Here is a 14,657-nt window from a genome sequence, read left to right as displayed (position 1 = left end):
CTACGATTTAGAGCAAGTGCTCCAGAGGGAGAGGACAGTGGTAATAAATACACCAGCAAGCACGGGACACACCAATTACAGCCATTCCCGTGCACTTCGCATGAGTTTACCCGGGGGAGTATGAAGTCACATGATTTAAAAGACTCCTGAGAAAGGTGACGGCTGCCAAAGCAGTGCTTTCATTCTGAGGAACACGTTCACTGCATTTACTGTTGCTTCACACACGCACCCCCCCCCCAGCCCCCCGACAGCTCACAGAATGACACGGCCCCAGGCGCGGGAGGTCCAGGTCTGGGCCCTCCACCCAGCACGCCCACCGGAGTGCACGCAAATGCGAATTGGTGTGTAAAATCCACGACTCCAGGTTCTCTCACATCACCTGCACTGACCTCTTTCTAGATGCTTCACTCTGGGGGGATGTGCAGCTCTCCCCAGTGAGCCGTGGTGCTGGTGGGTGTCGGAGGCCACAGGCTGGCAGCTGCCTCCCTCCCCAGCGCACCGTCGGCTCCGGCGTCCCATCGGGCGGCTGACCATCCCGCCACCTGGCCGAGGCAGCTTCTCGCTTCTCGGCTCTGGCCAGGTGTTCACACCTTGTTCTTGGTCCTTGTTTGTTTCACACGCAACTGGTCCCACTCACAGCAAACCCGTCCTTATCCAATTTGCTGTGTTTTAAAAGCAAATCTTCTCCACAGAAAGTCACTGTGTTGTGCCCTTCCCAGTTCAGAAACACCAACTGCAGGCCCCTGGGGCTAAACTAATGGTGGATCCTCTAACACAGTGATGGCGAACCTTTTGAGCTCGGCGTGCCAGCATTTTGAAAAACCCTGACTTAACTCTGGTGCCGTGTCACATACAGAAATTTTTTGATCTTTGCAACCATAGTAAAACAAAGACTTATATTTTTGATATTTATTTTATATATTTAAATGCCATTTAACAAAGAAAAATCAACCAAAAAAATGAGATCGCGTGTCACCTCTGACACGCGTGTCATAGGTTCGCCATCACTGCTCTAACATCCCGACCCCCACACAGACCAGCTCGCCACGGCCGGAGGGCGGGCGGGGGTTTAGATGCCCGGGGATGACATGACCGTCGGGCTCCTTTCTCCACCCCTGGCTGCACATCGCAGAGCACGCCCTGTGGGCCTTCCTGCCCATGAGCCGGGCACCCCAGAGCACAGCTGTCCCTCCAAGCCATCAGCCAGACATTCGATAAACAGAAACAGACGGACTACATAACAGGAGCGTTCCCAAGGGCTCACCATCGGATGACCTAACCAACGTCTACCCCGTCACCTCCACACTGGCTCTGCCAAAACTCGCCCCATCGCCCGCTGCCCTCCTCCGATTTCCTCCCTTCCCGACCCCCCACTGAAGCTGAAGGCGCACATCACACAGGTGCCTTCGGGTTTCAGAAATCAGCCCGGCCGGCAAGGCTCTGGTTGAGGGTGGACCTATGAACCAGGAGGTCGCGGTTCGATTCCCGGTCAGGGCACAGGCCCAGGCTGCCGGCTGGATCCCCAGTGTGGGGCGTGCAGGAGGCAGCCGATCCATGATTCTCTCTCATCATTGATGTTTCCATCTCTCTCTCCCTCTCCTTTCCTCCTTGAAAGCAATAAAAAAAATAAAAGATTTCAGAAATTGGCATGTTTCAGGTAGAATGGGCAGTATTAAGAGGTACTAGCCTGCAGATCTTGGAGAAATGTACAAGAAACCAATTTTCCCCACTTTGTAACAGCCCCAATTTCAGGCTCCGAGATGAGGCATTTGTTTCAAAACTGTTATACATCAAACTGTAATAAACAAAAGGACACGCTGCCCACCTCGGTCTTCTGTTCGACAAACCGCAGTAACGCCTCTTCTAACAACGCGGAATGGCACTGCTCTGAAATTTGGATTGGCCTCTGCTTTTCCGAACATACACATTGGCATTTTCCCAGATTTGTGATATCACTTAGCACATCATTCACCTAAACTACACACCATTCTCCAATCTTATAGATTTTTTTCTAAACTCACTGGAATTTCCAAAGTTCAATACAATACACAGACATTTCAAAGCAAATGTTCACTAAATTTCAAATTGTAACCGATAAATTTGCAGGGGTTTCTCCAATAAATGACAGGCCAGAATCAAATATAGAAACCAGTGTTTGCACAAACTCACTCTCCTTCCGAATCATAATTTTCCAAGTAAAAGGAACAAAACCCATGGCTGGGCATACTGCTCCTAATTAAAGCGAACGCCGTGTGAGTCCTTGTGAAGCCATTCGCTGGCGAGGAAAGCAGGAGGAAGGGCAAGCTCTCAGGAGCCGGTGTCAAGCGCCAGGTCCCCGTCCTTCATCACAGGGGACAGAAAGTCCTTTTCGCGGGGGAAGGCGAGCGAGTAACAGCTCGGCCTCCGTGACAGTGGCTTGGGCTCGCGGGCCCGCGTTCCAGCGCACGTTCGGCTCTCATTACCCTGACACCCCGAGATGGAAGGTCACAGACGCTGGGACATCTGAAACAGGACAATGAGCACAGCCCGAGTCCGGCATCCTCACCTCCACACAGGGGCCTCCAGACTATAAATCAGAGAAGACAGGAGGACGTCCCAGAAGAAGAGAGCAGCCGGGACTCTGCCCGCTTTACCATCTAAATGCCTCGGGAACACGCGGAGCAAGTGGTGGTAAAATCATTATGTAGCCCTGACCTGTGTGGCTCAGTGGACAGAGCATCGGCCTGCGGACTGAGGGGTCCCAGGTACAACCAAGGGCATGTACCTTGGCTGCGGGCACATCCCCAGTAGGGGGCTGCTGGGGTCCAACCCCAGCGGGTCCAGGGGTCCCCAAAGGTGTGGACGGAGTCGGCGAAGAAGGAATGACACGGAGACAGTGTTCAGTTGATCAGCAGCCTAGCCAGGATCTCCAGCCAAGTTCTGGTCAGGATCTCCAGCCAGGTTCCGTGTCCATGTTCTCTTGCTAGGTTCTCCAGCCGGGTTCTGTAGCCATGTTCCCTCGCTAGGTTCTCCAGCCAGGTTCAGTCACCAGGTTCTAGTCAGGTTCTCTTGCCATGTTCTATCCAGGTTCTGTAGCCAGGTTCTGTCTCTAGGTTCTTCAGCCAGGTTCTCTCGCTAGGTTCTGTCTCTAGGTTCTGTCTCCAGTTTCTGTCCAGGATCTTTTGCCATGTTCTCTCGCTAGGTTCTGTCTCTAGGTTCTGTCTCCAGTTTCTGTGTCTAGGTTCTGTGTCCTGTTGTCTTGTTACATCTGTATTTATACCAGTTGATTCCAATCCTATCAATCTCTATTCCAAAGGTTAGGGCGTTTCTTATCTCCATTCCAGGGAGTAAAGATTATGTAGCTTAAGCATGATTGTTCGTAGTTAAAGCGATTAATTACCCGCCTGGCACTTAGTTAAGGGGTTTTATTCCCTCCCTAACTTCAGGGGAAAATCCCTACCTGGGGAAACAACCTTTCTCAGAGAAGTGACCTTGGTTAAAACACATAGTGCCAAGAATGTGAGCAAACATATTAAGAACAGTATGCCATATATGCCAGGTACCTTGAAACAGCAAGGATGGACCGGCTCCTGGCAAATTCCCCCTTTTTTATTTTTTAAAAGCAGGCATTAAAAAGAAGGATGGACCAGCTCCCAGCAGGGGGCATGCAGGAGGCAGCTGATCGATGTTTCTCTCTCATCGATGTTTCTAACTCTCTATCTCTCTCTCTTCCTCTCTGTAAAAAATCAATAAAATATTTTTTTAAAAAATATTTTTTAAAAAAAATCATGATGTGCCCGCTACAGACAAGGCTCTCTGTGAAGAGGGGAGGCGAGGGAGGAGGGGGAAATGTTGAGGTTTTTTCAGACTATGTGGGTTCAAGTTTCCCCCCACCTCCTGCGATCTCTTTGCTAATTCTGATCTCTAGGAACCTCGGCCTTTTCTCAGGTATAAATAGTGACGGAGTTGTAGAGGGGTGCCCCAGCGGAGCCTCTTAGATTTCGGTCACACTCCACTGACTTTGCGGATATATATGTATACACATATGTACATGTTTGTATGTGCGTATATGTCACATATGTACACAATCCTTCCTATATCCCCTGATGCAAAGTTTAGGAACCTGAGCTTTAGAGCCACATCGCAGGACTTACAGGTGACACGACCCTCTACCTAAGCTACTCTAAATCGGCTGTCCTGGCTGGCCCTGAAGAGCGATGACAGTTGTCGTTAGCACCTTACGGAGGAAAAGGCTCATCTGTCCCGGCGATGCAGCTGCTGACTTACACGACGGCCGTGTGCGGTCATTGTAATTGCGGGTCATTTCCCAGGCGGGAGGGCCGAGTAGGCTTATTACAAGTGAATGTGAAATTCCCACGGTACGAACGAAGATTTAAAAGACAAAGAAAACTCAGGGCCATTCGGACACCACCCAGAAACGGAGTCCTTTGAGATGAGCTGGGAGAACCGTGGCCTCGTCATCCCAGCAGTGACGCAGGTCACCAGTGCTCGGAGATGCTGTGGCCTCCATGCTATCAGTGCTATGCCCTCAACAAACCATGGCGCTAACTAGTCCCTTAAGAAACAGTCAGGATCCGCGAGTGCCTCCCCTAATTGTCTTGATTGATTCCCTGTTTTTCACGTTCCCTGAGACCTTCTATTTCCTCGTCACTATGTTCCTTTTCCAGCCAGTTCCTGGGTCCCCATCTGACTTGGGAAAAGGGAGTCTAGTCCATGTGACTTTGCAGGAAAATCAGTAGAGCAGGGTCTAAGCCCCCGCCCCCCTCCCCCTCCCTAGTAGGAAAGTGAGCAAAACTCAGTGTGGGGCTGCCCACGGGGTTGGAACATGGGCCCGTATTTAATTCTGCGCTCGGCCCCTTTCTCTCTGTGGACCAAGTGGCGCCAGCGAACCTCTCCATCCCCCCCCCCCCCCCCCCCCGCCTCAGTGGTGCATCAGCGCGGGGAGCGTGAGGTCCCCAGTGGAAGACACGAGCGTGTGTGAGCACCAGATCTTCTGTGAAACAACTACACACACCGCAGCGGGGTCTCCCCGTGCCCCGCACCCACGCTGTCCGCCGCGGGCAGCACACCTGTTGTTGGTAAACATTGGGGGCTCCGCGCGGAGGGAGGCAGCGCTCTTACACTCTATTCATCTGTCCCCGGGGAGGCGCTCGGGGCGTTCGCTTCTTAAGCAAAAGACAAAGGAATTAACCCGGGGCCCTAGGGTCTGTGTTTTCTTTCCACAATCCTTGATAAAGCATCTAAGTGGCCAAGTAATAATTTATCATGTTCATCCCACACAAAACCAGGGAGCCCCACGTATGCGTCCAAAGGCTGACATAACGGCGGCGTTTCCCGCAAAAAACAAGGGCCAGGCCGGCCGCGTCCCCAGGGCTGCCACAGGGAGACAAGCAGAATCTGTGATGGCGTCACTTAGACTCAGGCATGAAAACGATGAAGATGATCGCACAGCAGTGCACTCACAGGAGGGCAGCCACTGGTCTCTGCCCCACAACGTCCGCCTCATCCTCTCTCCTTATTAACGGAGAAGCAATGGGTCTGGTCCGTGGTGGCTCTCCTGGTGCTGCTGGAAAACCCGAGCCTTTTAAACTTCCTTGGTAATGACTGGTGGCTCCACGGCCACGTTAAGAACAATGATATGTAAATTATCATGTCCTTTTTCGAATAAACAGAACAAGTGTGGCTGCTCCTCACCCTGCCCTGGCTGCAGCTCTCATGCCCCCAGAACCTCAGCCAGAACCCTGGAGGGATCTGCCAGGGCCGCGGAGTGACCCCGAGCTCTGCTGGAAGTGGGTGGCTTCGCCAGCAGTCTGCCGCCCGCCTGCGTGGCTGCGGCCGTGAGTGGGAGCTGGTGCTGGGGACATCAGCTGAAAACATTCACCGAAGCTGAGTCACCGAGTGAGCGAAAAGCCAGGTGGCTTACATCTTGATCCGTTCAGGATGCACTTGATTGATCTGATTATAAGCTGTGCAGCCAGGTCCTCTGGGCTCGAGCTCCTCAGACCCCTCCCCTGCCCTCAGTCCTGGGTGCGGAGCCGCCTGCCTTTCCCTGTCCGCCCCATCCCTCCAGCTGCAGCAGGAAAGTGTGTGTGGGGGTGGGGGCATCTCAGAGGCTCTGGGGACACAGCACTGCCCAGCCCACACCGACTCCTGTGAGCATCAGGAGATGCTGCAGACTTGTAACTGGCTACAAAAACAGTTTTTGGTAAATCTCTAGTAGAGGAAATGGTTGGAAAAATTTTAAAACATTTCTGGAGAAACAAAATCACTAAAATAAAGACTGAAAAGAAACCAGTATAACCCCGAATGTGGAAGTGCTGAGGCGCTGGTCACATTCATAAAAACATACGCACAGGCCTGCTCAAGAAGAGGACTTTCTGACGGCGACGGAAAGCTGGTGCCCAGGGTCTCAGGGGAGGCCGCAGTGGGCGGTTCCTCTCTCCCCGAGGAGGGAGGTGAAGCCACACACTGCCTGCTCCGCGGCCCAGCACGGAACACAAACCAACACGTCGCAGGCCCAGCGACACCCTGGCCGCAGGGACACCGGGGCCTCTAGAGGGAGAGACACGTCACAGCATAAGACAATGCACAGCGGCTTCCCGCTCAGCCCCACACACTCAGGCAGTCCGATCGCTGAACAGAAAGAAGAAGAAGGCAGACTCGTGCTCAGGGCGCGCAGCTCTGGGTCAGGCCTGTGTTGCAGATATGAGAGTAGGTTTGATCGTAAGAGAAGCAAGTAGACTCCTGACCGACAATTAATCTCTAACAAATATCAAGTTTAGGGATGATTATACATTGAGGCTACATTTCTTAATACATTTCCTCCCATAAATTGTCCCTAATCTATAACCCAATTTTAACTGAAATCCATCACGCCGGGCACGTTCCATCTTCCTCTATTTCTTGCACCATTTCTCATCAGGACCCTTTTAGCTTTAATGCTATTCTGAGGCAGAGTCTCATTACAGTGGCCAAGATAAAGCTCTTCTTCAGATAAAGTGATTATAGTGACGGCAGCAGGGAATCACCCCCGTGCCTGGGGCAGCCATCTCTCTGTAACACAGACACAGGCCGCAGTGGGCACAGCCCGAGGGGAGAGGGGGAGTGTAGGTGTGGGTGGGCAAAGGGGAGTATGGGGACAGAAAGAGGCTTTGCTTGGGGAGATGGCCACACGATACGTGTGCAGGTGATGTTTCGTTGAGTTGTACACTTGAAACCTGTATGGTTCTGTGAACCAATGTCACCCCAATAAATTCAATTTTTAAAAAAGACTAATTGCCCTAGCCAGTTTGGCTCAGTGGATAGAGCGTCGGCCTGCGGACTGAAGGGTCCTGGGTTCGATTCCGGTCAAGGGCATGTACCTGGGTTGCGGGCACATCCCCAGTGGGAGATGTGCAGGAGGCAGCTGATCGATGTTTCTCTCTCATCGATGTTTCTAACTCTCTATCTCTGTCCCTTCCTCTCTGTAAAAAAATCAATAAAATATATTTAAAAAAAAAAAAAAAGACTAATAAACTGAGTGCACATAGAAAGATGTTAACGGTGGTAGGTAGGTTCCCTGGAGTTTGTGCTGAGGGATGACCAGTTTGTAGCTGAGCCGGGAAGAGCCCTAGAGGTGAGAGGTCAGGGCGCGGCCAGCAGTCTCGGCGGTGCATGAGAGTAGGAAACTCTTCGCCTGGACAAAAGACAGTGAGACCTACCAGCTTCCAAATGTGTCTCACGTGCCAGGCACCGCACTGCCTGCTTCAAGGAGTTAAGTCCTCGAATCACCGCTGTAACGTCGGTGAAATTTTACTTCTGGTTTACGACAAGCAAATTCAGACAAACTGCCTGGCCAGCGTGGCTCAGTGGTTGAGTGTCAACCCATGAACCAGGAGGTCACGGCTCGATTCCCGGTCAGGGCACAGGCTCGGGTTGCGGGCTTGATCCCCAGTGTGGGGCGCGCAGGAGGCAGCTGATCAATGACTCTCTCTCAAATAGATTTTTCTCTCTCTCTCTCTCTCTCTCCCTCTCTCTCTCTCCCCCTACCTCTCTGAAATCAATAAAAATATATTTTAACAACACAAAAGAAAGAAATTGAGACAGTCACACATCTAATAAGCGCGAGAACCAGAATTCAAGCGCCTACAGGACACGGCCGTGGCGGCCGCTCTCTCCAGGTCTCTGGTCCCAGGCGGTTCTGAGCCCAGGATCCCAACAGGATGCCGCGTGCAGAGCGTCCTTCCGTCTCACTTCTACGTGCATCCTGTCTCCGTCACTGTCGCAATCAGTCGAAGTTGCCACTCGTCCCTGAAGATCCTCGCTTACTGTGAGCCGTGTCCTGCTAGAAAAGCCAGCCCGCTTCTTCCTATCACGGAAGCTTTCTTTCCTGCAGGAGGCGCTGTCCACCGGGCGGTGAGCAGTGGCCTCAAGGGCACCTGGTCTGAGAAGCAGGAGTGAGCAGTGAGCCTCAGCGGGCGGACGCCTGTGGGGAGGGACCCCCTTAGAATGGTCCCCAGGGCAGGCTCTCCCCCATCAGCCTGAGCTTCTCGGGGAACGCCACCAGCCAGGACACTGTGTCACCACTGTCCCCGTGTCTCCTGCTGGCACGGCTCAGGGCCGGGGCGTCGGAGAGCGGAGCTGAAAGCCTCACCTGACTGTCCATCCTGCGTCCTCACCAGGACTCGCTCCTCCCCCAGGACAGGACAGACAGCAGAAGGGACCCACTGACTACAGTCTGCTCTCGGGGCTGGCAGATGCCAGGGGAAGGGCGAAGGACAAGCATCTGTAAATCTCAGGGTACTGTTTCTGTTTTCCATGTGAATTCCTTCTTTAATTCTCATTATTTTCTAAAAGCAGCGTATGGTCTACAGATCTTGGAAAACCTTGCTTTTTCTGCCCACTTTACTGGGTTATGAAAAATAAAAGGGCTCTGAGGATATGACCAGTCGATTCTTGCTTTTCCACACTGGCGAGGAAAGCAGCGGCGGCAGATGTTTTCTGTCGTCCACTTTACCGTTCCCGAGCACGACCAGACACGCGTGTGCACGGGCAACGCGCCCCCTTCGTGTTCAGGCCGGGTCATTTCTGTGCGGACCCGAGTGGGCAACTTTGGACGGGCGAGGGAATTGGACGCCGGCCACGGTTTTCCAATCAGCTGTTGTTCGCTATTTTCGAGTGAGTGTTCATTTTTCTAAAGGCTCTTTTGATTAATGGAAACCCTGGTCAAGGTGAGCATGAAATAAAAAAGATAATTTGATTTGGACAAAGAAGAAAACCAAGCTGATCAAGGTGTCCTCAAGGGCAGACCAAACTTCAGACATCAGGTTCGCCACCCCTCACGCCACGACGGAAATGGTTACTCATCTTCCTGGACAATGTTCTAGTAAGAAGAGCATGCAGACATGTCCACCTCACGCATCATGTGTGAGAGGCAGCTCAATGCTATTGTATTCAAATAGTGAGGAGTGGTGAGGAAATGCTGGAATTATGGGTAAGTTCACAACCACCCCACAAAATGAGGGGGCCACTGTTAGGACTCAGGAGAGGCCTGGGGCTTGTTGCCAACTTATTTCTCCAGCAGAAAACATAAGATTAGGTTTTTAAAAATAGCACAGGTGGCTAAATAGGTTCAAGTGTTTCTCCTTGTGTATGAAAAGCCCCTATAGAAGTCCAGATATACACAACTACAGGCCAACAAGCTGGACAATGTGGATGAAATGGACAAATGCCTAGAAACACACAATCTCCAAAAATGAATCAGGAGGAATCAGAAAACCTGAATAGGCCAATACAACTGATGAAATAGAAGCAGTAATCAGAAAACTCCCAGCAGACAAAAGCCTGGGTCCAGACGCCTTCACAGGGGAGTTTTACCAAACATTCAAAGGAGAACTGACACCTACACTCCTCAGACTATTCCAGAACATCCAAGAGGAAGGAACACTTCCAAGCTCTTTCTATGAAGCCAGCATCACCCTATTCCCAAAACCAGATAAAGACACACAAAGAAAGAGAACTACAGACCAATATCCCTAATGAACACAGATGCTAAAATCCTCAACAAAATATTAGCAAATGGCATCCAGCAGTATGTTAAAAAGATCCTACACCATGATCAAGTGGGATTTATTCCAGGGATGTGAGGCTGGTACAATATTCGCACATCAACAATGTGACACATTTCAGAAACAAACGGAAAGAAGCCCAGATAAACCACAACCTGCCATCACACCAGCCAGCCACACCCGATCCTTCCTCTTTCTCCATTTTCTTGACCAGAGAAAACCGTGTGGTTGCAGATCTTTATAAATCCCTGGAATAGGAGACGGAGCACTGTCTCTTGTCCACACAGGACCCCTTCCTCGGGGCCGGCTCAGCACCTGCCCATCGTCGCCAGGCAGGACCTGCCTGCAGACCCTCAGCCTGGCTGGCGGCCCCTTGGAGTGTGTACTTGTGGTCACTAACGGAGGTTGGAGCGCCGGGCCTGCGCCCTGGCTGAGGGCCAGCTGTGCCGCGCCCAGACAACTGCGCACCTGGGCTAAGCCGTCCTTAAGGAGTCTTTGAAGACGGACACTTTAAAAATCCTTCAGCATATTCTCTCCAGGAGGACTTTTGAACGATCGCTAAGTCCACGGGCTTTGGTGGGATCACGGGACACTGACCAGCAGATCTGCGAGGGCCGGTCTTTGCTAGGGAAGGCGGGCTCCAGGGAGACACGCACAGGACCGCTCCCTCCTGGGGCCAACGCGTCTGTCATAAGAACGAGAGAAAAATACAAGGCTGGGGGCGGGTGCTTTCGCTTCTCTAAAAGGAATTAGCCAACGCCTGGCGTTCTCAGTACTCTTCCTATATCCACTCATTGTCACAACAAGAACCCTACCCTGCTCCCTCAGGCCCGCGCCCCAGGCCCGCGCCCCAGAGTTCCTGAGCTGACGGGGGGGGGGGGGGGGGGGCGGCGTGACGAAGGAGCCTCTAACCCAGGCCTCCGGCTCCAGAGCCCCTGGAGGAGCTCGCCCTGCACCGCCTCCCACGGAGACTCACGTGATGGAGAGCTGCCCCGGCCCAACCCACAGGCGTGCATCACGTGACCCCTACACTCAGGTTTGGGGCATTCAGGCAGATGCTGGGGGTGCTTTTCCTTTTTGTTTGCTTCTATTTCCCCCATGGAGCGTATTTTTCAAGGAAAAGGTGCATGTTTATGGTTTCTCCCTGTTAATTAAAGATTGGCCACACTGACACCCCCCCTGCCCCCCCACCACACACACACACTTGCTGACACCCGGGCAGCTGACTCCTTTATGGGCCTGGTGTCCCTGCCCGGCTGCCCCACCTGACTTAGCCTTCACCCACCTGTGGTCACAGGGGCATCGGCAGGGGACCCTCGTGTAACAGACCCACCTGTGTGGTGAGGGGAACTTTAACCTCCAAGGCGAGGTCACACCGCCGGCTCAAATCCCGGGCTGCCGCTTAGCCGGCTTGTTTGCCTAATCTCGTTAAGCCTCCTTTCCTCCCCAATCTAAAATGGATTTGCTAACAGTGCTTACCTCAGAGTGTTTCCACATAATTAACGGAGATAACCCACGGACAGGATTAGGCTTGGAGCTCCGTAATGATTGGTTACTGCTCTTTCTACTGGGAACAGTAGGAGGTGAGTAACAGTCACAGCCCCTGTGCAGGGGCAGGGCGGGGCGGGGCCGGACAGACCAGTAGGGCTGTTGGCTGCGCTGGAAAGGCGAGGGGCGTCTGGTGGAGAACACTGTGGGGCTTTAGGACAGAAGCTCTCTCCAGGGACAGCCCGAGGACGGTCCCCTCTGGGGTCAGGGCGAACCTGGGTCACTCACAGGCTGGTCTTCGCACCTGGCCTGCCTGTGAGGCTGACACGTATTGGACTGAAACACTGAACTCACTGTTCGTAATCGCTCCGTTTTCCCCAGCGTGAGGCGAGGTCCCTGCTGCCCTCCTCCAGCACCTTGGGGGCCTCCCTGCACCCCATTATTCTATTCCTTGGGCACAACCCCGATCTAGGCCCTCAGCACCCCGTGAAGGTTTATTAATAACCTCTCTGCCTTCAATCTGCCACCAACCTCAATCCAGATGGCGGACGGTTTTGGCACTAAGTGGTTCTAACATCATCTCACGCAGCCCTGTGTCTGCAGCACACTGTCCAGCTCTCCGCGGCCTGCAGGACACAAGCTAAACTCTCTCGCCACCACTGGGCCCGATGTGGTAATGGGGACCTGTGTACACGTCGGCCCCTGGTCGCCCCAGCTCCATCCTTTCCTGCCTCCTCGGCTGTACCCTCTCCACGTGCTGCCCGGCCTCCCCACCCTCACACATTCGCATCCACCTCACATTCAGCCCAGTGAGTCCTGCACAGCCTGATGCTCACGCCACCAACTAGCTGTGTGCAAGGTTTCCATCGGCTCCGAAAGCCTTTTCTCTAGGGGGCCAGAGAGGAAGTGTCAGGGCTCTCGGGCCACCGAGTCCCAGTCCGTCTGCGGAGGGCTCAGCCGCCCAGGCCCGGAGCCCGGGAGGAGGCCGCCTGCGCAGAAGGGGTGTGGCTGCGTCCCAATAGGACTTCACCGTGGATGCCGAGTGCAAGCTTCACCTAATGGGCACGGCTCACACGGTACTCTTCTTCTGGTGTTTCCCCACCACGTAAAAACGTCACACACGTCCTCAGCCTGTGGACGGTGCAGAAGCCAGCGAGGCCACAGCAGACGCTGGGCTGCGGGCCCCTGTTCCAAAGGCACCGGGTCGCTGTTCCCCCGGCCACAGCTTCCCTTCACACCTGCCCCTCACACTTAGCGTCCTTCAGCGCACGATCTTCAGGCGCCGCCCTTGGATGTTGACATCTATACACAAACCTGCTACCCACACAGATCCAGGACACGCACCCTTCCCAGCACCGTAGGAAGGTGAAGAGGGCACCCACAGTCTCCCCTCCCTCTGGGGGAGGCCGTCCCTCTCCTTTCAGCAGGTCTCAATGAAGACACGGGCCCCGGCACGGCTCCCTGAACCGACAGAGTCCTGCAGCTCTGACTGAAACGTCAGACACCACTAACGTGACGACCACACGGAAGCTGTCGGTGAGAGACACGGTGACTCCAGCAGCAACTCTGAACCGTGTGTTCCCTTTGCCAGGCGGCCGCTGCCAGCCCGTCCTTACCTGGGCCAAGGTGAGCGTGGCTTGCTGGCAGGTGCCGCACCGCACCCGGAGCTTCCCGGGCTGCACCCGCTGGCAGGGGCCCTTGCAGTAGACGTAGAAGCTGTTGTAGGCCGGTCGACCTGCTGGGAAAGAAGCAGAGGCGTGGCCATCAGTGATCGACGCAGAACCAAACCGCGCAGCGTTAGGGCCGACTCCTCGGAGCACGTGAGACAGTCACGGGATGAATGTTCCAACGAGGCTACAACAATGTAATTCGGGAAATCTAGTTTTATGGTCAAAATAGCGAGAGCCGTTTCTTCTGGCCCACAGCCCCGTGACTGAGCCACATGGGCGACCTGCTGCCGGGACTCGGGGACATGCAGGGCCGAGGCTTACGAGGGATGGGAGTGTGGGGGCTGTGGGGACGCAGAGACCATGCTCCTGAGGTCAACTCCACGCTCTGAACACAGATCGAAGGCTCCAGACCTTTCCTCTTCCTATCGATCCACAGGATGGACCAGCAATCTCTCATGATGCAAGTACCTTCCCAGTTTGCTGGGTTTCAACACACGGTCACACCCGGGGGAGACAGAGCCTCGAGGGCGGACCGCACACAGGCCTGGATGGGGCTTTGCACTTCAGTGGGTTCTCCACCAGGACACATGCCGCCCTAGGAACACGCGTCAAGAGTCAAAGCCGGGCAAACAGATCAGTCCCCACGCGCCTCTGGCAATGATGAAACCTTGCTAGCGGGGTTCACACGTCCACGTTTGCAAAGAGCGAACTTTATGCAGAAGCACTGACCAGTAAAAGAACCACCTTTCCAGATTTCTAAGTCTCTAACGTTACTAAATTCTTCTTTTAATCCTTAACTTCCTTCTTGCCGGGTAGGAGTTACCTAAGGCCATGCATAAAATTTTGTTTATCATCTAGAAATAATATACAGTAAGTATTTTTTGATCATTAGGAGTTAAAACCTGTAGACTCTGAAATGCATATGATTTATTGAAAACAGTATAAACATGAGAAAAGATCCTAAAGTCTTATGAAGCTCCACTTGTTTTACTAATTTACAAAAAAGACACTGAATTGTCATTTGTTCAGCCATCTTTACTAATATTATGGGTGAAAATACTTGTAAAATGAAAAGCACAATAAAGATGTCAAGTTTCATATTTTTATCATTTATTGGCAATATACTTTATAATCCTTAGTCTCCAGAGATTAATATTTGGCTTCCAGTTTCCATACATATACACATACGTCTATCTACCTTTTCACACCGGAAGTCATTGATAAGAAACTATCATTTTCTGACACCATTTTGTAACTTTACTGCCTTAATGTGCAAGGTATTTAAGTTGATGAATATCAGTGTTGTTGGCAATATAATAACCACATACAATATATCCTCAAGGTCATTTATGTGTCAGAAACATGGCAGATAGAAGCACGTCAAAGCTACAGAGGCACCACGATAACTGACAGGACACGGGAAGATGCAGCACTGTGACATCTGAATGTGGAG

At 52.8% G+C, this 14,657-nt stretch overlaps 1 protein-coding gene across 3 annotated transcripts in view; it reads right to left on the bottom strand.

Annotated features, from left to right (window-relative positions):
* The window catches only part of PRKN (parkin RBR E3 ubiquitin protein ligase), a 530,440-nt gene that overhangs the window by 273,578 nt on the left and 242,205 nt on the right, over positions 1-14,657 (bottom strand). For 2 of the 3 annotated variants that reach the window (XM_036317340.1, XM_036317342.1), the window contains exon 4: positions 13,151-13,272. In XM_036317340.1, the coding sequence (XP_036173233.1) occupies positions 13,151-13,272 (122 nt within the window). The remainder of the gene's footprint in view (positions 1-13,150; positions 13,273-14,657) is intronic. The other variant, XM_036317341.1, reaches the window with a different exon arrangement.

The sequence above is a fragment of the Myotis myotis genome, unplaced genomic scaffold (genome assembly GCF_014108235.1).
Source record: "Myotis myotis isolate mMyoMyo1 unplaced genomic scaffold, mMyoMyo1.p scaffold_m19_p_7, whole genome shotgun sequence".
NCBI lineage: Eukaryota > Metazoa > Chordata > Mammalia > Chiroptera > Vespertilionidae > Myotis > Myotis myotis.
Note: the sequence above shows the minus strand (reverse complement) of the source record. Positions and strands in the feature narration are given on the sequence as shown.